This window comes from Neohortaea acidophila (genome assembly GCF_010093505.1).
Source record: "Neohortaea acidophila strain CBS 113389 unplaced genomic scaffold BDY17scaffold_1, whole genome shotgun sequence".
In the NCBI taxonomy this organism is placed as follows: Eukaryota; Fungi; Ascomycota; class Dothideomycetes; order Mycosphaerellales; family Teratosphaeriaceae; genus Neohortaea; species Neohortaea acidophila.
Window position 1 is genome coordinate 979,564 of NW_022985510.1, and position 18,720 is coordinate 998,283.

An 18,720-nucleotide genomic window follows, 5' to 3' on the forward strand; every position below is an offset into this window, starting at 1 on the left:
CAATAGCAAGCCACGATGAGTCAGGCAACTCAAACCGCACATCATTCATGAAGACAAACGCTTGCCACTTATTATAGAACATTGCGGCTCCGTACTCCACAATCAAGGACAACCCGTCCTAATTACAGACACCATCTGAGCGAGCCCATGCGATAACAGAACCAGCGTCAGCGGATAGGCTCCGCTCTCTTCATCCGCCACCATGAAGTTCATGATCGAGGATCTTCCGGTCCTCTTTCCCTATCCACGGATCTATCCCGAACAATATGCCTACATGTGTGATCTCAAGCGCACATTGGATGCCGGGGGCCACTGTGTGCTGGAAATGCCTTCGGGCACCGGAAAGACCGTCTCTCTCCTCTCCTTGATCGTGGCCTACCAGCAACACTACCCGGAGCATCGAAAGCTGATCTACTGCTCACGGACAATGTCCGAGATCGAAAAGGCGCTTGCCGAGTTGAAAGCCCTGATGAAATATCGGGCGGATCAGTTGGGCCAAGAGGAAGACTTTCGTGGGTTGGGCTTGACCTCACGGAAGAACCTTTGCCTCCATCCTTCCGTGAAACGCGAGAAGAGTGGTGCGGTGGTTGATGCTCGGTGTAGGAGTCTGACCGCTGGCTTTGTGAAGGAGAAGAAAGAACGCGGCGAAGATGTTGATCTCTGCATCTATCACGACAATCTTGACCTTCTGGAACCCCACAATCTGATCCCGCCTGGCGTATGGACTCTCGATGGGATGCTGCGATACGGCGAGAGGCAGAAACAATGCCCCTACTTCACTGCCCGTCGCATGATGCCATTTTGCAATGTCATCATCTACTCTTACCACTATCTTCTTGACCCGAAAATTGCAGAGCGAGTATCGAAAGAACTATCCAAAGACTGCATCGTAGTCTTTGATGAAGCACACAACATCGACAACGTCTGCATCGAATCGCTCAGTATCGACTTGACAGAAGATTCCCTGCGAAAGGCGGCGAGAGGGGCCACCAATCTGGAAAAGAGAATCACCGAGATGAAAGAAACGGATGCGGAGAAGTTGCAAAACGAATATTCCAAACTGGTAGAGGGCCTACGCGAAGCGGATGAGGCGAGAGACGAAGGCGCCTTCATGTCCAACCCTGCATTGCCCGATGACCTCCTCAAGGAAGCCGTGCCTGGCAATATTCGCCGAGCCGAGCACTTCACTGCCTTCCTCAAACGCTTCATCGAGTACCTCAAGACCCGGATGAAGGTCTTGCACGTCATCTCAGAAACCCCGCCCTCTTTCTTACAGCATCTCAAGGAGCTCACCTTCATCGAAAAGAAGCCCCTGCGATTCTGTGCGGAACGTCTAACTTCACTCGTTCGCACCTTGGAGCTTACCAACATCGAGGACTACCAACCGCTTCAAGAAGTAGCGACATTTGCTACCTTGGTCGCCACCTACGACACTGGATTCCTGCTGATCCTGGAACCGTATGAGTCGGACACTGCCACTGTTCCCAACCCGATACTTCACTTCACTTGCCTAGACGCCGCGATCGCCATCAAGCCGGTCTTCGATCGTTTCAGCTCCGTCATCATCACGTCTGGAACGATCTCACCACTCGAAATGTACCCCAAAATGCTGGGCTTCACCACTGTGGTACAGGAGTCGTACGCCATGACCCTCGCAAGGCGATCATTCCTACCGATGATCGTCACCCGTGGCTCTGACCAAGGGCAAATTTCATCTGGCTTTCAAACGCGCAGTGATCCTGCCAACATTCGAAACTATGGCGCTCTCCTTATCGAGTTCTCCAAACTTACTCCGGATGGCATTGTCGTCTTCTTCCCCTCCTATCTGTACATGGAGAGTGTCATCTCGATGTGGCAGAGCATGGGCGTGCTGGATCAGGTGTGGAAGAGCAAATTGATTCTGGTCGAGACACCCGACAGTCAAGAGACCTCACTCGCTCTGGAGACCTATCGCACTGCTTGCAGCAATGGACGAGGTGCCATCTTGCTTTGCGTCGCTCGTGGTAAGGTGTCAGAAGGGATCGATTTCGACCATCACTACGGACGGACTGTGCTTTGTATCGGCGTTCCGTTCCAATACACCGAGTCACGAATTCTGAAAGCAAGGCTGGAATTCCTGCGCGAAACCTATCGCATCCGCGAGAACGACTTCTTATCCTTCGACGCCATGCGTCACTGTGCACAGTGTCTTGGACGCGTGTTGCGAGGGAAAGACGACTATGGGATCATGGTGATGGCAGACAAACGATTTGCCAAGAAGCGCACGCAGTTGCCGAAATGGATCTCAAGTGCGTTAATGGAGAGCGACGCTAACATGTCCGTCGATCAAGCCGTGGCATCTGCAAAGCGTTTCCTCAAAGTGATGAGCAAGCCGTTTCCCATCCGTCTGCAAGAGGGGATTAGTACGTGGAGTTACGAGGACTTGATGGAGCACCAGAGCAAGCTGCAGTCTGAGAAGCAGCGGGAGGTCAGGAATGGTGAAGCCAACGGTGGTGACTATCACCTTCACGGCGATGAAATTATGCGGGAAGCTGAGGCGGTCGAGGATGAGATGGAAGATGCCGATATGGAAGCGGCGATGATGGAGATTGATGCGTGAAGCAGACCGTTGCTCGCGCCCAATTACACCTGCTCATTTACACAACGGGGATTGCGAACAACGCAGACCACCTCCAAGCAGGCCATTGAGGTCCAGCCGCACGGAGAAGCAACCTGCCTGACAGCCTCCAAGATCACCAACGGCAATCACCGGTTGTATTTAGTATGACGTTAGCGGGGTAACGACGCCAGAGATTCATGCAGCGAACGAACACAAGTTTTTAGATCAAATACAACTCAACAATCACAATTACGATCTACAAAATGGCGACTCTCGTCATCCCCAAATCCGACTCGACAGTCCGCTTGCGGGCCATCGATGCAAAGTGCGCGGTGTCTCTCCACACCCGCAACTTCTTGGAACCCCAGCTCGTAGGCTTCGAGACACTCAATCTAACCACAGTTTGCTACTTAATCGATCACCCTGCTTCAGGCAAACGAATACTCTTCGACTGTGGCGCTAGAAAAGACTTTGAGAACTACTCGCCGGCTTTCAAGGATCGTCTCAATACCATTATCAAGGGCTTGAGGATTGAAGCGGATGTGAACGACATCTTGGAGGATGCCGGTATTTTATTGAGCTCTATCGATTCTATCGTATGGAGCCATTGGCATTGGGATCACATTGGGGCTGCAGCCAAGTTCCCGCGGTCTGCTGAGGTTGTTGTTGGTCCTGGCTTCAAGGACAACTTCATGCCGGGCTATCCCACAAACCCTCAAGCCCCTCTGCTGGATGCAGACTTCAGGTAAGCTGAAGTTGGTTGGCAGTACTGCACAAAGTGTCTGACACATTCAACAGGGATCGGACAGTGAATGAAATCTCCTTCGACAAATCGCCTCTCCGAATCGGCAACTTTGCAGCATTCGATTTCTTCGGCGACGGCTCCTTCTACCTGCTTGACAGCCCTGGACATGCAATAGGGCATATGTGCGGTCTGGCGAGAACTACCCCAACCACTTTTGTATTTCTAGGTGGAGATATCTGCCACTTTCCGGGCATGTTCCGTCCTGGCCCTCAGGCACCTCTCCCAGACCCAGTACCCTCCGCTCAGCTGGACGACTACTTCCCGATTCCCTGTCCCTGTTCATTGTTCACGAGACACCACCCTCTCATCGAGCCCGATTCGAAAGCTGCGAAATCATCGTCGTTCTTCGAAGTCACCTCAGTCAAACCATCTTCTTACCACGACCGAGAACCGGCTATGAACAGTATACGCGCAATGCAGGAGTTTGATGCGTCTCCCGACATTCTCGTATGCATCGCACATGATCCGACACTTCTTAAGGTATTGCCTTTATTGAATGATTCCATCGACGACGACTTAAACGAGTGGAAGGAACGGGGATTCAAGGAGAGGTTGCAATGGGGCTGGCTGAATGAGCTCCCTCGAAATGGCAAACCCGGTCGACCTGCGCTCGTCGAGGGCGCATGGAGGGATGGTAAAAAAATCACAGACTTTCAAGAACTGAAAGCGTCGAGTTGAGGTGGCCACATAGTAACTGATGGCAACGGAATTGCTTCCATGAATTCACACAATGTCAAAGCCTTGTCAAACGGAGTAAAAACGGCGCACCAAACTTTCGAGTCATCCGACCTCATCTCCCGACACCATCTTCCTTTCCATCAATCATCGTGAAACTACTTGGAAGCCAATCAAATACTAACGAGCCATGTCGAAATTCCCATTCGGCAAACCATCATTCCCCTTCGTAACCCTCGACGTCTTCACCACCACTCCCTTCGCCGGCAACCAACTAGCCATCGTCGTAATCCCACCAGACCAACATGACACCCTCACCACCGCGCAAATGCAAGCCGTGACGCGCGAATTCAACTTCTCCGAAACCGTCTTTCTCTTCCAGCGTGCCTCGCACGCCGCCACCGACGTGCCGGAATGGCGCATCCGCATCTTCTTCCCTAAGCATGAACTCGCCTTCGCCGGCCACCCGACTATCGGCACCGCCGTCTACGCTTTGGGGACGCTCATGCAGGGCGCGAACAAAGGGCGTCTGCTTTGCCCTGCTGGACCGATTGAGCTTGAGTATTTTCCCTCGGAGCAGAGGGCGCGAGCTAGCATTCCGCATAACTTCCATCGGCATACTGAGGCCGACTTTACGCGGGAGCAAGTTTATGCTTTGCAGCCGAAGCTGAAGGATGCCGGGGTGGAATTCAAGGATGTCAATGTGCTAAGTTCCGTGAAAGGGATGAATATTGTTGCAGTGGAGCTGGCCGATCGGGAGGCCCTCGCGCAGGTGTACATATCTGGAATCCCTGCGAGGCCGAAGCTGGACAGCGACTGGGATGTTGGATTTGGCGCCGCTTACTACTATGTTTTCATTGATCGTGGAGGAACGGGTCGACCTACGGTAATACGCACGCGGATGATGGAGGGGACGCTTGAGGATCCGGCCACCGGGTCAGCCGCGTGCGCTCTCAGCTGTGTAATTCCCCTCCCCAACCCCTCTCTACTGACCCATGGCTGACCCACCCAGTTTCTCGCGTTGGAGATGAGGCAAGGTGGCCAGACGGAGTTTCAAATCACACAGGGAGTGGAAATGGAGCGACAGAGCGAAATCAACGTCCGCGTGACGTTAGGTGATGGAGGCAAGGGCAACATCGAGAAGGTGGAATTGGGCGGTTGCGCTGTGCAAGTGACAGAAGGCAAGATTCGTTTATGATATCTCTCATGTAACTCCTCAAAGGAAGGTGGAAGTCGGGAGTGCAATCTGGACTAGATATACCTGACCAACGCCAAGTGTACAATGCCTCCTTCGAACGCTAACAAATCAATCTCGCTTCCCAACTCGATCACGCCGATGCCGACGCCGCGGCAGGGGCATCAGCAGGGAGCTTCTCAATCTCAATCTTGGGCATTGCGGCTCCAGTGCCTCCGAGGTCGGTCTGCTTCGCCTTTGGGTTCTTGGTGTAGTAGTTAGTGATGGCGGACTTGATTGCGTCTTCGGCAAGCATGGAGCAATGGACTGTCATCAATTGTTAGTCGGTGTGTAATGCAAAGTATGTGGCTTTTTGACTTACGCTTCACAGGAGGCAGACTCAGCTCCTTGGCAATCTCGGTATTCTTGATCCTCCCCGCCTGCTCCAGCGTCATCCCTCGCACCAACTCGGTCAGGTACGAGCTCGAGGCGATAGCAGAGCCGCAGCCAAAGGTCTTGAACTTGACATCGGTGATGGTATCATTGGCGGGGTCGACCTTGATCTGCAATTTCATCACGTCGCCACACGCCGGTGCACCCACCAAGCCCGTGCCCACGTCCGGAGCATTCTTCTGCATGCTGCCGACATTGCGAGGGTTGTTGTAGTGATCAAGCACCTTCTCGTGGTATTGTCGGCGGCTTATTTGCGATTGCGATGATGCTGTGACGGCGGGGGCGAGGCGGAAGGTGTTGGTGGTGGTGGGGCGGACGACGGTCTGCGCGGCACGGCTGGCCTGCGCCGGCACGGTGGCGAGCACTCTTCTGAACATTGCGTCGATGATTTGTGTGGAGTTTCGTGGATATTCGGGGACAAGGTTGATGATTGTCGTAGATGGAGATGTGAAGGAATGGTAGGGTAATGCGACGTTGGATGTCCCACTGCAGATATGACGAAACTTTGTTCTGGACCCCCGGCCGAGATACAGGCCTATTTCCGAGTCACGTGATAGATTAGTCATTCTTCTCCACACCCTCGAGGTCTTGGCGCTTGTCACTGGGGAACTTTTTGTTGCAACTTGACTTCAACTGTGACCCTTCATTCCCACCTCGACATCTCTTGCGCACTCCAAGCCATCAAGATGTCTCGCGGTGGAACGACCCTCTATGTCACTGGCTTTGGCCACGGCACGCGCGCCCGCGATCTCGCCTTCGAATTCGAACGGTACGTCACCAAACGGCGAAGCGAATTCGATTACCCCACCACCTCTTCACCTCGCCCTCGCCCTCGCCCTCCTCCCTCCCCTTGCGATACCCCTCCCCTCGGTACGAACGATCGGCCCCCGTCGTATCCATCCTCCCCTCCATCACCCTCGAGCGACTCGTTCGATGCGACCTCCCTACCCACCACCTCTATCGACCCCTCGCCTCGACCGCCGATGCACGATTGACTTCAGATATTGACTGTCTTTTCAAGGTACGGACGTCTCGTCCGCTGCGATATTCCAGCACCCCGTACTGCGAGTAGCAGACTGTAAGCCATTCTCACGAAGACAACGTCCCGTTTCATCTCACTGATGATATCCCAGCTTTGCATTTGTGGAGTATGAGAGCCGTCGCGATGCTGATGATGCCTACCACGAGATGCATAACAAGCGGATCGGGCGTGATGATCAACTGAAAATCGAGGTGCGTTGATGAGAAAGCAAAAGCTGGGCACACGATCGGCTAACGTGACATGGCACAGTGGGCTCGTACACCACCCTCCGCAAGCTGGCGCTTCGATGCCGGTCGTCCGCCTCGAAATGATCGTCGCTCCGAGCGCTCGCCCCGTCGTCGCTCTCGCTCACCGCCCCGCCGCCTCGAAGACGACAGGGAGCGTGACCCGGCCGATCGTGATCGCGACAGGCGTGACCGTCGTGACCGCGATCGCTCTCGCAGCCCCGACGACCGTGATCGCGACATGAAAGATCGTGACCGTGAGGATGACCGCGAGCGCGTAGGCGACCGTGATCGTGACAGGGAATACGAGCGAGAAAACGTGACTAACGGCGATGATCGCAAAGGTGTGTATACCCTTCCCAACAGGCCCTTCGAAACCAGCCGGCGCCCTCGAGGCTGACCTTCCGATTAGAGCGCGATGAAGAAGCTCCTCCCGTCCTCGACGATCTCGACACTGTGGAGTAGTAAACCAGAACGTTGAAGATCTCCGGGTGGTGGGAACTCGTCTGAGAATCCTCCCCGTCTCAAGATTGCGTAGGACGGATTACTCGATTGGGATCTGAGCACCCCTATCAACGGCAGAGACATGGACCGCCGAGGACCATGATCCACCCGCAGAGTCCTAGTCTAGAAGTAGCATCAAATGAAGAATGCAAACGTATCAGTTTCCAAATACCAGACTAGTCAGCATCACGCTGAAGCCGGCCAAGTCGTGGTCATATACACAATTGTATCTATTTCGTCCAAATGTAGCCACTGAAGTCTCTATTTCAAATGCTCCGGCCGCTTCGCATTCACCGGGCTGTGCGAAAGGGCGCCATTCGCTTGCGTACTACCCTGTCCAATATCCCCCGGGCTCATATCCGTCTGTAGATTCAAGGTATCTTGCATCAACGACATCGAACTACCCCTCCTCCTTTCTACTCCTCCTGCGTCGCCAGCAGCACCCGGCCCACCGACAACAGCAGTCGCTTTGCCACTCCTCTCCAGACTGCCCTGCCGTTCGTCGCCGAAAATTTCCTGCGCCTCCTGCACTGCCTCCTGCCGCATCTTGGTGTATTTCAGGTAGTTGTACGCGACGATGGAGAGGATCGTGACGACGAGGCCAGAAACGTTGATGGGGCTCAGCTCGTCGCCGAAAATCGCGCCCGCGGCGCTGATGGTCAGGACTTCTTTGAAGATGCCGCAGACCGACAGCGTGACGACCGAGGTGCGTTTCAGCAGTGCGAACTCGGCGCTGACCATGAGGAAGGCGAGGATGCCGGGGAAGAGCAGGAGGAGGAAGGATTGGAAGCCGCCTTCCGATGCGGCGAGGTCTTTGACGCCTTGGATAACGTTGGAGGGGCCTTCGATGGGGAGGGCGAGGGCGAAGAGGGCGAGGAACATGACGGGGGTGAGGAAGAAGATGCTGCTGAAGGGGTTGCTGGTTGCGCGGTTGCGGAGGAGGAGGATCTGCGTGAGACTCCAGCGGAAGCCGGAGCAGAAGCTGGCGAGCATGACGAGCACGAAGCCGAGGGCGTTGAAGGCTGTTTCGCCCGCGACCATCATGATGACGCCGATGGTCATGAGGGCGATGATGAGGATGAGCTTCCATGTCGGCCGCTCGAGGTGGAAGAGGAAGGCGAAGAGGAGGACGAAGCCGAGCACGCTGGATTTGCACATGGTGAAGAAGGTGAGGCTGATGAAGCGGAGGGAGAAGTTGCCCAGGCCAATGTCCAGGGCGGTGGCGGTGCCGCAGGGGCCGATGCGGGTCAGGTAGAAGAATTTGGTCATGAGGGGTTGTTGCTGCTGTTCTTGATCTTGTTGGAGGGCGTTGGGTTTCTGGGTATGGCCGTTGGAGAGGTCCTCCTGGGGATCGCCATCGATGTCGTTGTTGCTGAGACGCGAGTATGACGCCTCGTGTGGTCTGATGACGGGGGAGTTGCCCGGCCGGTAGTGAGGGAGAAAGTAGAGCACGGATGCTGCGAGAGCGAATTGGACGAGCATGTGTAGGCTGGTGGTGAAGAGGGGATAGGGAAAGTCGAGATTCTCGCCGGAGAACATCCATTTGTTGTAGACACTAATGGAGATGCTGAAGGTGTACCACAGGCCAATGAGGACGGCGTTGAGGAGGACGTTTTTGAGCAGGGTGGTGGTGACGAGCTTCTCGTCTGTGGTGCCATTGCTGCCGGGCACACTGCGCATGCTCACCGCGCCCGACACCTGCCCGTCGAGTCGCGAGTTCATCGTTTTCCGCCGCGTCCGCTGCTTTCGCTGTGTCGGTGTGAGGCCCGTCTCTTCATCGTCGACCATGCTTTCGTCGTCCGATCGTATCACGTCCATTTCCAGATCCGGCAGCGCTTTCCCCTCCGAGTCGTCGGAGCCCCCGCTCAAATACTCCCTACCGGCATGTCTGGATCCGTCGAAGAGCTGGTCTATCGCATGTCCGTTCTTCCGCCGAGTAGCAGGCATTCCATCCGAATACGAGGGAAGGTGCGAGGCAGAAGGTCCAGCATCAGCCTCGTGAGAGGGTGGGAGGAGGGGAGTGGTGGTGGAATCGCTGGGCGCCTGATCGCCCGGTGTTGGTGCTGGGGAGGAGGGTGAAGGGGCGTCCAGCGCCGGCGCAGCAGAAGAAGACTCCCACTGCCCCTTCGCATGTGCCATTGCCGGCTTGGCTGTTTGGCGATGACTAGGTGGGTTCGCCGTGACGATCGGCACAGTACAGCAGTGAACACGCTCGCTGCTGGCGATTAGCGAGGCCCTCCGCCGCCTCGGGTGCGCTAGTGGCTCCTCCCGCCCCGCCTTAGCGCCAAATGCTTTAACCAAATTCCAACCCAATGTCGAATTTTCCAGGTTCGCATCTTTTTCCGAACCCAAACCATTGCGCCGGGTGCCGATCGAGCGTCGAGGATGAGCAAGAGCAAGCGTGCCGCCGACGGTGCGCCGCTCGTCCACCCTTCGCGTCAGAAGCGTGTCAAGTACTCGGAACAGGACGTGCAACTCGCCCAAATCTACAACGACTTGGCCGACGAGGTTCAATCCGTCAGGATCCAGGCCGCTGGCGAGTTACTTCGGGCACTATCGGCCGAAGCGTCCGATCAACGTCAGCGACTCGACACCGCCGAGACACGACTAATTCGCGGTCTTTGCAGCGGACGAAAGGCTGCACGATTAGGCTTCTCCATTGCGCTTGCCGAAGTCTTTCGGTTGAAGTTTGGTGTCAGTGGGGAAGCGATCCCTCTGCAATCTACCGTCGACAACATCATCACATTGACCACCGTTACCGGCAATGTTAGCGGCCAGGAGAAACGAGACTATGGACTGGGCCGCAGATTCGCCTTTCAGGCTGTGCTTCAAAGCGACATTGGCGTTGCGAAGCGCTTGCCATTAGACGAATGGAGGTACCTCATCAAGTGTGTCTATGCTCTCGCTGCTCAAAAGCAATGGCTCCGACGGGAATGCGGTGCTGTGGTGCATGATTATCTCATCAGTCTGACCAGCTCACCCGACCCATCTCGCATCCAACCATTCATCGATGAGCTCGTCGAGCACAAGCTGGCCAAGACGCCGGAAGGTGTAGGGATATGGCTGGATGTGAAGGAGCGCTTCCCCGCGGTCCGACTTCCCAAAAACGTCTGGGAACACGAGGATCCATTGTCCGGAAAGGAGCGGGCACTGCTTGCGAAAGTGATGCTAGAGACCGCCGTCGACGACGATGATGCGCCTTCCAAAAAGGCGGGGTCTCGACAGGCTACTCCGAGCTTCGCATGGTCTGTTTTGCTCCATCGAGTCTCTGCGCAAGCGGATGTGAAGCGTTTCCGCAAATTCTGGGACGCTGTGGCCGCCTCTATGTTCTCTCCCTCGGCCTCCGCCGAACGAAAAGCATTGGGCTTCCAAGTGCTTTCACTGATTATCACTGAGGCCGAGTCACACATTGTCGAGACGGTCTTGAGTTCTGTCGAGGTGCTGCAATGCATCATTGACTCTCGTGCAAATCCCGAAAGGTATCTTTTCGATGCTGTGAGGACACCCCTCAATCACATCACTGCCCGGGCAAAGCAGGACAAGGGTCTATCATCAATACTATTCAGCGCACTCGTCGAGCATGGCGCTGCAAACTTTGATCAACTTACCAAGACGAAGACTGTCGAAGGCATTGTGGCGGAAGCAGATACCGATGCGCTCTTGGAAATAGCCACTTTTGCCATAAAGTTGATCGAAAGGTCCGGACTGACCGACCCGAGAGCAGTCGAGAATCAAAGACGAGCACTCGCAGACCTCCTAGTCAGTGCGGTCCGGACCCATCGATTGACTGGGCTCGTGACTTCAACAGAAAAGGCAGTGACACTAGCTCCTTGGATCCGTCATGTTCTGAAACAGTTCATGGACCTGGGAGAAGTTGCAGACGACGCCGTACCAAAACTCACAGAGTCAAGTCGAAGCGTGTTCCGCAATAGACTCATGTCCTGCTTGGCGACCTTTGCTGAAATGCCACTCGAGCACGCTGTCATCGCGAACCAATACGTCTCCAAGCTGGCATCAAAGTCCACCGCTCTTCGGGAGAAGCTACCGAGCAACGCACTTGCCGCAGTGGAAAGCGCGGGTGCTATTTCGAAGCAAATCGCCGCAAGCCAGCAGAGCAACGCAAGCATGCAGGCTTTCCAACTTCTTATAGGTCTGACCATTCTCCAGGTCTGTCACGAGGAGCCAGACAGCTTGCCAGCACTGGAAGATCTGCTCGCCTGCTATCAAACGATTGGACAGGGCGACTCCACGACCGTGCTCATCGAACTCTTGCTTAGCTTCATCTCGAAGCCGTCGGCACTCTATCGAAAGCTTGCCGAACAAGTCTTCTCGGCCTTCGCGGCGCAGTTGAATGCAGAGGGATTGGAGTCATTGATCGATGTTCTGCAGCAAAAGGAAAGCTTAAAGGGACAGCAGGCGATGTTTGAGACTGTCGATGAAGATGCAGACCAGCTTGGAAATGGTACTGATGAGGACGAGGAAGACTCCGATGACGACGACGACGACGTCGATGGAGCGATTGACGTCGAAGACGATTCCGACCTGGAGCTCGTGAACGGGAACATTGTCGAGAAAGACGATGAAAGCGAGTCTTCCTCGCAATCCCAAGAAGAGGATGACGCATCCGCCGAGGAAGACGACGAAGAAGCCATCTTCGACAAGAAACTCGCCGAAGCGCTCGGCACATCAGGCATGGACGGCCCCTCCTCCGACGAGGACGGCTCCGACATGGACGACGAGCAAATGATGGCCCTCGAGCCCCACCTCACCACCATCTTCAAAGAGCGACAGAAGGTCACGAGCAAGAAACAAGACCACAAAGACGCCAAGGAGAATATCGTCAACTTCAAGAACCGCGTGCTGGATCTGCTGATGATTTACGTCAAGAGTCAGTACGACAGCGTCCTGGCTTTGGACTTGATCTTGCCTCTTACAAGCTTGATTCGCACAACGGGCAACAAGGCAACGGCGGAGAAGGCCTTTGCTGTGCTGAAGCAGTACTTTGAGAGCTGCAGTAAGAACAAGCGTCTGCCCGTGCCTGAGAATGAAGCCGGCCAGAATCACGAGGGGTGCTTTGAGCTTTTGACGGCTGTGCATGAGGAGGTGCAATTAGATGGGTCGAAGCTGCATGCGAATGCGTGCAGTCGGTCTAGCCTGTTCTTGTGCCGAATCATCGTGGCGATGGATCCGGAGTTGTATGACAGGATTGCCAGCATGTATGCCTCGTTGCAGAGCGAGTGGTACTCGCATCCGTCGTCGAGGATTCCGAGCAGCATGTTCACTGAGTGGACGAGTTGGTCGATTAATACCAGGAGGAATCATTGAAGCAGATGCCATTCGGCGTGGATAGAGGTTGTCTGCAAGATATCTATCTAATCCATGCTCCTCACCAGGGGGTTTCCCACCACCTTTTCAAGCTGCTGCGCCTTCTATGCCTGCCCAGAGCGGATCTTCTCCAGCTCCGGAGTGCCCAGATGCACCAACTTATTAACCGCAGGCGGCTCGCTGTTGATCACAGCCTGCACCGCCTCGACCACCGTCCCCACGAGCCCCTTGGCACTAATCGAGTAGGTGACCGTCTCGCTCTTGACCTTCAACAGCGCAATACGCGGGTCGTCGGGCCCGCCGTCGTGCGTGCCGTCGCGCAGATCTCCAAGCCAGATCTTCAGCGCGGGCGAATAGTGCTTCTTGATCTCGGCCTTGTCCGTCACCACTTCCGCCTTGCCCGAGATGGACGCCCACTCGCCGGAGGAGTTGAGGAAGCCGAGGTTGACGTCGGAGTGGGCTTTGATGTCGTCCGTCTTGCCCGAGGAGTTGTTGGCGTGGAAGATGAAGTCGACGTCGTTGTTTTCCTATTGGGGGCAGACTGTTAGTTGATTGGGGGAGGGGGATGGAGTGAGGATGGGTTTACTTTGGCCGCGAGAGCCATGCATCGGCTGACCAGCGAGTCGCCCTCGGGGGATTTGGTGGTCATCATGCAGAACTTGCATTTCTCCACAAACTTGGCCAGGTCGGCGTGCTTCTCCTGGATGGAGGGCTCGGCCTCGTTCTTCGCCTTGAAGGGGTCGGACATGTTGGTTTGATGTGATTGGGATTGGGGAGAGTTGAAGTTGAGTGAGGAAAGTAAGGCCGTTGATGGAAGAGTAGTGGAATTGGTAGAGAGACGTGCGGGGATGTATCAGATACAAACATGCAGTGTCTCAGGCACGAGTGTCTTGTACCTACATACGTCAATGCAGCGGCGACACGAGGCTGCCTACGTCAGAGAGTGTCATAGATCGCTGCAGCCAATGGCGTGAGATCACCTCATGTAATCCTTGGCATTCACTCCCACTGCACTTCACTTCACCTTCCTTCCCGATTCGTAGGTGCAAGGCTTGCCGCTTGCCATCGCTTTTGGCTGCCATTGACTACCGCATGACCGTGTGCTCTTGCGTCCTCCCATTAACAGTCAGCTAGATGCGAGCAGGAGAAAGTGCAATCTGACCACGCCATCCCACCTCCATTCTCTCTTGCCATTGTCCACCTCAGCTGCGAAATGGCGGGCAAGAGATGCTCACCTCCAGGTAAGTCAACGTGCGCCAATCTCGTTTTACGTCAAAGTGTCCAATCCCCTTCAACCGTCTTCTGTTCACTCTCCTCTCCCCATATCCCCTTCATCCCTCCCATTCTCCATCCATCAATATCGGGGGCATGGAAGATGCAGATTATCGGTCTCAAGCGTAGGATTTCGGGTGAAGATCCTCCGCTGCCTTCGATCGTGAAGAAACGCTCCCGAATCTTCTGCCGCCCCTCCACGGCATCTCCTTCATACCTTCAAGCTTGCCCGACCTCTCCTCTGACCCCACCTCCGCCCGCCGCTTCGGGTCTGCTGCGCTGGAGGCAGAGAAGCACGCGACTTCTTTCCAAATTACCACTCTTCAGACGTGAGCGATGTTGCGTCATGGATTGTTCTATACGTTGTTAACCCTCTCCAGCGGTTGCTGCTACGTCCATGGCTGACGCCGACCCTTCGCCGTATTCCCATGCCATCACCCCTCCACCCGCCGTTCTCGTCACGCCATCAAATTTCGGGCGGCTCAGGAAGTTGGGCACTACCTCTTCCTCCACCCACGAGCAGCCTGTTGTGCCACAGCGCAAACGCTCCGTTCGATTTCGCGATGCTGATGCCCAAATGGACGGCCCTCGAGCCGAGACATCCTATCGCAACTCCAGAGAGTCTGGCAGAAGCAGTCTGTCCCAAAAGTTGTCGGATCACTTGGAAAGTCTGGGGGCGAAGCTTAACGGCACCAACGGCACGCAGACCATCGTGCATCGAGCGAGCCCACGCAAGAGACAATCCGTTCCGTACATGAATCCCGACGATGCAGACACCGAACCAATTCTGGGAAATGCTGTGCCCGTGCTCAACACCAATTCGTCCTTTACGCCCCCCTCGAACAATACGGACTGGTCCCCAGCGGGCACAGCCTCGACAGCTGCAACCTCCTTGACCTCACCACACTCGTCAGGACCATTTGCGCGCCGTCACGCTCTGGATGAATGTCAGAACCTGAGCAAAAGCTTCTCCGGCGGCGTTGACGAAGGTCTCCTCCCTCCTATCCAGGAAGACAACGGCCGCTTTCTCTTCATCCCGCTGCAAGAGAAGCCGATCGAGACCACGCCTTCCATCCTCACGGTGGAGAATGTGGCTGCAGCCAAGGTCTACCTCGAAACCCATTTTCACAAGCTACTCATGGAGCCAAGTTCGCCGCGGTCCCTCCGGTTAAAGAAATTCGAACAGTCCATGGCGGATCTAGGCTTTGCACACGACGAACGAGTCGCTGGAAGGCAGGAGTGGAATCGCGTGGAAAGCGAACACTTACGTCAGCTGCGAGTGTTAAAGTCAACGGCGGTGGGCCGGCATCAAGTCAAAGGCATCTCCATTGCCGGTTTCGACGTCATCCGCATCCTGGGCAAGGGCAGCTTCGGAGTAGTCCGCCTTGTCACGGAGCGACATTCAGCCTGCGTTGAGTCGGGCAAAACGTCAGCAGCGAATGGTCACAGGGCCGACAAGAGTATCAGCAACGTTGACGGGACTGCCAAACACAACCTTCCTACTGGCAAACCGCTTTCGGATGTCTTCGCCATGAAAGTCATCCGCAAGTCGGAAATGCTGCGCGCATGTCAAGAAGGCCACCTGCGCGCCGAGCGTGACTTTCTGGTGGGAGCGGAGGGTTCGCGCTGGGTGGTGCCACTCATGGCCAGCTTCCAGGACAATACGAATTTGTATCTCGTCATGGAGTACATGATCGGCGGCGACTTTCTCGGCCTGCTGTTACGGGAAGATGTGCTCGACGAGGCAACGGCCAGGTAGTACGTGGCCGAGATGATCCTCTGTGTAGAGGAGGCGCACAAGATGAAGTGGATTCATCGGGACATCAAGCCCGACAACTTCCTCATCAGTGCTTCTGGCCACTTGCGAATATCGGACTTTGGCCTGGCATTTGACGGCCATTGGGCGCATGGCCAGACGTACCATTCCAATCAGCGACAGGGCTTGCTGGAAAAGCTGGGCATTCGAGTCATCGGCGATGAGCAGGATGTTGTCGAAGCGCTCGAGGCCGAAGCAGCGGGTGAAGAGGTCGACTCGCCCAACCGCAAGACATCTGCAGCCAAACAGCAATCAAACTCCGAAGAAGGCGCCAAACGCGAAGGCCTACTCAACTGGCGCAACCGCACGGAACGGCGCAAGCTCGCCCGCAGCGTCGTGGGCACCAGCCAATACATGGCGCCCGAAGTCATCCTGGGCCAAGCGTACGACGGGCGCTGCGACTGGTGGAGCATCGGCATCATCCTGTACGAATGCCTCTACGGCCGCACACCCTTCTACTGCGAGAACAGGCAGAAGACCAAAGAGAAGATCGTCCGGCACCGCTCGACCCTCGAGTTCCCCGCTGCAGACCGCTGGGCTCGACCGACGACCGACGCTCGTCGTCTCCTCGCACCTCCGAGCGAAACGGCCATCGATCTGCTCCGCGGCATCCTAACAGACAAAGACATGAGACTAAGCTCGCAACGCTACCGCCACAGCGAAACGCGCTTCTTCGGCCGTCGCCCGTCCACCGGCCACAATCCCCTCGCCCGCCACGTTTGCCCCAACGGCGCAGAGGAAATCAAAGCGCACAAATTCTTCGCCGGCATCGCATGGTCACAACTCCACCTCTCCTCCCCACCCTTTGTCCCGCGCGTCCGCGAAAATCAGTCCATTACAAAATACTTCGAAGACGAGAAGGACTTGCTCTCCGACGAAAACTCCAGCTACGCCAGCGCCAAAGAGAAACTCCTCGAAGCCGTCGCCGCCGAAGACGATGCCAACATCCCGGACGCTCGAGCAAAGGAAATGCTAGGAGAGCAACACTACGCCCGCTACCGCGCCTCGCAGCTCGCAAAGGAAAAACACGACCTCGGGCTGGAATCCTGCTCCGACGGCGAAGTGGAGCGCATCAAAGCACACTTCGGCCCCGCGCGCTACGAAGCATGGAAAGCGGAGCGCAAAGTGCAAATGTGCGAGGAGCGGGCGCAGTTGGGGGACGCCAGCGGCGCTGCTGTTCCTGTCACCATGCCGGGTGCTGGGGGTGGCGCGAAACGCCCACCGAAGAAGGAAAAGAAGCGCGCTAGGGATAAAGTGCTGCGTGATCCGGAGCTGGCGCGCACGGTCATGGAGATCAGGAAGCGGAAGGCGTTCTTCGGGTATACGTGGCGGAGGCCTGGGGTTGTGGTTTTGGAGGGGAGGGCGGTGGCGGTGGGCGGTGGGGTCGGAAGGGGAAGGACGGGGAGTCGGAGGGGGGATTTGAGGGCTTTGGGCATGGTTTCGCCGTTGCCGGTTGCGTAGGAGGGGGGTTCTTTTGTATTGTTCAATCCCTGAGGATGGTTGGTTTTTGGCTGTCGCTGTGAGAGTTTGGTTGCTAGAACCCTGAGATAGTCTATCTTATAGGCAATTTGTTTCCGCAAGCACGTCTCGCCTTCATCAGCCTGACACACCACTGATGCAGAGGTAGACAGTAGGCTGTTAGAATCGCGATACAATAAGACTCAAACTCACGAAGAAGGGAACATGAAGCAAAAGGTGGAAGAGGCAGTAGAGGGCACACCGACGCCAAACGCTCATTCCATGTCTAGCTACTCGAAAGAAAGGGCACCACACAAGGAGGAGAGAAAAAGGTAAAAGGAATACACCCTCGTCATATAGACATAAAGCATATGCAGCATTCCCATTCGACGGAAAAACAGCAGCCCAGGATCAAGAAAACACACACATCGCACGCACTCACTCCTTTCCATGGTGTCCTCATTGCTCTACCCCCCCGAATTTCTCGTCTTTGTGTCAAAAGGAATGTGGTGGCGGTCTGTGGTGTGATGACGAGATGGGTTGATTGGTTTCCCCCGTCTGGAACTCCTTCCCACTGTGCTTGAACCTCCCAATCCTGATGTGTAATGTCGCGCGCGCTCTAGATGGCGTACTTCCGCGTCCACTCCCGGGCGGTTGCCTCGTAGCGGGAACGATCAGTCTTGTAGACGTGTGCGATTTCCGGGACGAGGGGATCGTCGGGGTTGGGGTCTGTGAGCATGGAGCAGATGGAGAGGAGGACTAATGTGGCGCAGCATGTTAGTTTGATATATCGCACAGGCAGACAGATGACGGAGACGCACCTTTGGAGATGGTCAGCGCCGGACTCCACTGGTCGCGCAGAATGTCGAGACAGATGCTGCCGTTGCTGTTGATGTTGGGGTGGTAGATGCGGGTGGTGAAGTTGACTTTGGGCGGCTTGAAGGGGTAGTCGGTGGGGAAGTGGATTGCGAGGAAGAAGACGCCGCCGGAGTAGGGGGAGTCGCCGGGGCCCATGATGGTGGCTTGCCAGTGGAACTGCAGGGTGGGTGTGTTAGTGCTTGCATGTGCGAGGGTGTGGTGGGGTGTGCTGGACGAGGTGGACGCACGAGGTCATCGCCTATCGGGCCGGCACTGCAGGAGGACGGCGGGTCACTGGGAGGCTTGTCAGCAGGCGGGTGGGGAGGGGTGAGGTGGGTGGTGGCATCGCATACCGTCCGAGGTCTGTGAGTTCCTGCAAGGAGATGTCAGCCTGGCTGGAAGTGTGTGGATAGAGGCCGGGCAAGATGAGCACGCGGCCTTCTTTGGGTATGACGCACCTTATTGATTCTCTTCAACGCCATTTTTGCTGTGTGGGAGGAGTGTGTGAGGGGATG

General features: G+C 55.9%; 10 protein-coding genes across 10 annotated transcripts; 6 read left to right on the forward strand and 4 right to left on the reverse strand.

Moving 5' to 3' along the window:
- The first annotated feature begins 58 nt into the window (after positions 1–58).
- Positions 59–2,841, forward strand: BDY17DRAFT_288909 (uncharacterized protein). The gene has a single exon (XM_033732269.1). The coding sequence runs from the start codon at positions 203–205 to the stop codon at positions 2,597–2,599; it is 2,397 nt and encodes a 798-aa protein (XP_033593977.1). The 5' UTR covers positions 59–202; the 3' UTR covers positions 2,600–2,841.
- Positions 2,842–2,862: 21 nt separating this feature from the next.
- Positions 2,863–4,082, forward strand: BDY17DRAFT_243565 (beta-lactamase-like protein; the record flags this gene model as incomplete). The annotated part of the gene is made up of 2 exons (XM_033730449.1): positions 2,863–3,344; positions 3,398–4,082. The coding sequence occupies 2 exons, from the start codon at positions 2,863–2,865 to the stop codon at positions 4,080–4,082; spliced, it is 1,167 nt and encodes a 388-aa protein (XP_033593978.1).
- Positions 4,083–4,269: 187 nt separating this feature from the next.
- Positions 4,270–5,277, forward strand: BDY17DRAFT_319955 (uncharacterized protein; the record flags this gene model as incomplete). The annotated part of the gene is made up of 2 exons (XM_033736362.1): positions 4,270–5,040; positions 5,092–5,277. The coding sequence occupies 2 exons, from the start codon at positions 4,270–4,272 to the stop codon at positions 5,275–5,277; spliced, it is 957 nt and encodes a 318-aa protein (XP_033593979.1).
- A 130-nt stretch (positions 5,278–5,407) lies between these two features.
- BDY17DRAFT_243837 (iron sulfur cluster assembly protein-like protein 1) lies at positions 5,408–6,083 on the reverse strand (the record flags this gene model as incomplete). The annotated part of the gene is made up of 2 exons (XM_033730474.1): positions 5,408–5,580; positions 5,636–6,083. The coding sequence occupies 2 exons, from the start codon at positions 6,081–6,083 to the stop codon at positions 5,408–5,410; spliced, it is 621 nt and encodes a 206-aa protein (XP_033593980.1).
- Positions 6,084–6,345: 262 nt separating this feature from the next.
- BDY17DRAFT_288911 (uncharacterized protein) lies at positions 6,346–7,663 on the forward strand. Its single transcript, XM_033732270.1, has 5 exons — positions 6,346–6,475; positions 6,728–6,784; positions 6,840–6,939; positions 6,998–7,316; positions 7,385–7,663. Exons 1-5 carry the CDS (start codon positions 6,393–6,395, stop codon positions 7,435–7,437), a joined length of 612 nt encoding a protein of 203 aa, XP_033593981.1. The 5' UTR covers positions 6,346–6,392; the 3' UTR covers positions 7,438–7,663.
- Positions 7,664–7,737: 74 nt separating this feature from the next.
- Positions 7,738–9,423, reverse strand: BDY17DRAFT_244640 (triose-phosphate transporter family-domain-containing protein; the record flags this gene model as incomplete). The annotated part of the gene is made up of 1 exon (XM_033730551.1): positions 7,738–9,423. The coding sequence occupies one exon, from the start codon at positions 9,421–9,423 to the stop codon at positions 7,738–7,740; it is 1,686 nt and encodes a 561-aa protein (XP_033593982.1).
- A 351-nt stretch (positions 9,424–9,774) lies between these two features.
- BDY17DRAFT_288917 (DNA polymerase phi-domain-containing protein) lies at positions 9,775–12,830 on the forward strand. Its single transcript, XM_033732271.1, has one exon. The coding sequence runs from the start codon at positions 9,862–9,864 to the stop codon at positions 12,799–12,801; it is 2,940 nt and encodes a 979-aa protein (XP_033593983.1). The 5' UTR covers positions 9,775–9,861; the 3' UTR covers positions 12,802–12,830.
- BDY17DRAFT_288919 (uncharacterized protein) lies at positions 12,831–13,698 on the reverse strand. The gene is made up of 2 exons (XM_033732272.1): positions 13,388–13,698; positions 12,831–13,328 (listed from the first exon to the last, which is right to left on the reverse strand). Exons 1-2 carry the CDS (start codon positions 13,547–13,549, stop codon positions 12,906–12,908), a joined length of 585 nt encoding a protein of 194 aa, XP_033593984.1. The 5' UTR covers positions 13,550–13,698; the 3' UTR covers positions 12,831–12,905.
- A 1,894-nt stretch (positions 13,699–15,592) lies between these two features.
- On the forward strand, positions 15,593–17,239 carry BDY17DRAFT_232594 (kinase-like domain-containing protein; the record flags this gene model as incomplete). The annotated part of the gene is made up of 3 exons (XM_033730238.1): positions 15,593–15,805; positions 15,866–16,810; positions 17,009–17,239. Coding segments are annotated over 3 exons (1,389 nt in total), but the record flags the coding sequence as incomplete, so codon positions are not given.
- A 727-nt stretch (positions 17,240–17,966) lies between these two features.
- BDY17DRAFT_244928 (ubiquitin-conjugating enzyme E2-16 kDa) lies at positions 17,967–18,498 on the reverse strand (the record flags this gene model as incomplete). The annotated part of the gene is made up of 3 exons (XM_033730579.1): positions 17,967–18,106; positions 18,169–18,382; positions 18,454–18,498. Coding segments are annotated over 3 exons (399 nt in total), but the record flags the coding sequence as incomplete, so codon positions are not given.
- Between the last annotated feature and the right edge of the window lie 222 nt (positions 18,499–18,720).

Bases quoted from the DNA above. Each gene is read 5' to 3' on its own strand.
- BDY17DRAFT_288909 (XM_033732269.1), top strand. From the start codon at position 203: ATGAAGTTCATGATCGAGGATCTTCCGGTCCTCTTTCCCTATCCACGG.
- BDY17DRAFT_288911 (XM_033732270.1), top strand. From the start codon at position 6,393: ATGTCTCGCGGTGGAACGACCCTCTATGTCACTGGCTTTGGCCACGGC. The intron at 6,476-6,727 runs GTACGTCACCAA...TGTCTTTTCAAG, and splicing joins CTCGCCTTCGAATTCGAACG to GTACGGACGTCTCGTCCGCT. The intron at 7,317-7,384 runs GTGTGTATACCC...CCTTCCGATTAG, and splicing joins TAACGGCGATGATCGCAAAG to AGCGCGATGAAGAAGCTCCT.
- BDY17DRAFT_288917 (XM_033732271.1), top strand. From the start codon at position 9,862: ATGAGCAAGAGCAAGCGTGCCGCCGACGGTGCGCCGCTCGTCCACCCT.
- BDY17DRAFT_288919 (XM_033732272.1), bottom strand. From the start codon at position 13,549: ATGTCCGACCCCTTCAAGGCGAAGAACGAGGCCGAGCCCTCCATCCAG. The intron at 13,329-13,387 runs GTAAACCCATCC...TGCCCCCAATAG, and splicing joins GCATGGCTCTCGCGGCCAAA to GAAAACAACGACGTCGACTT.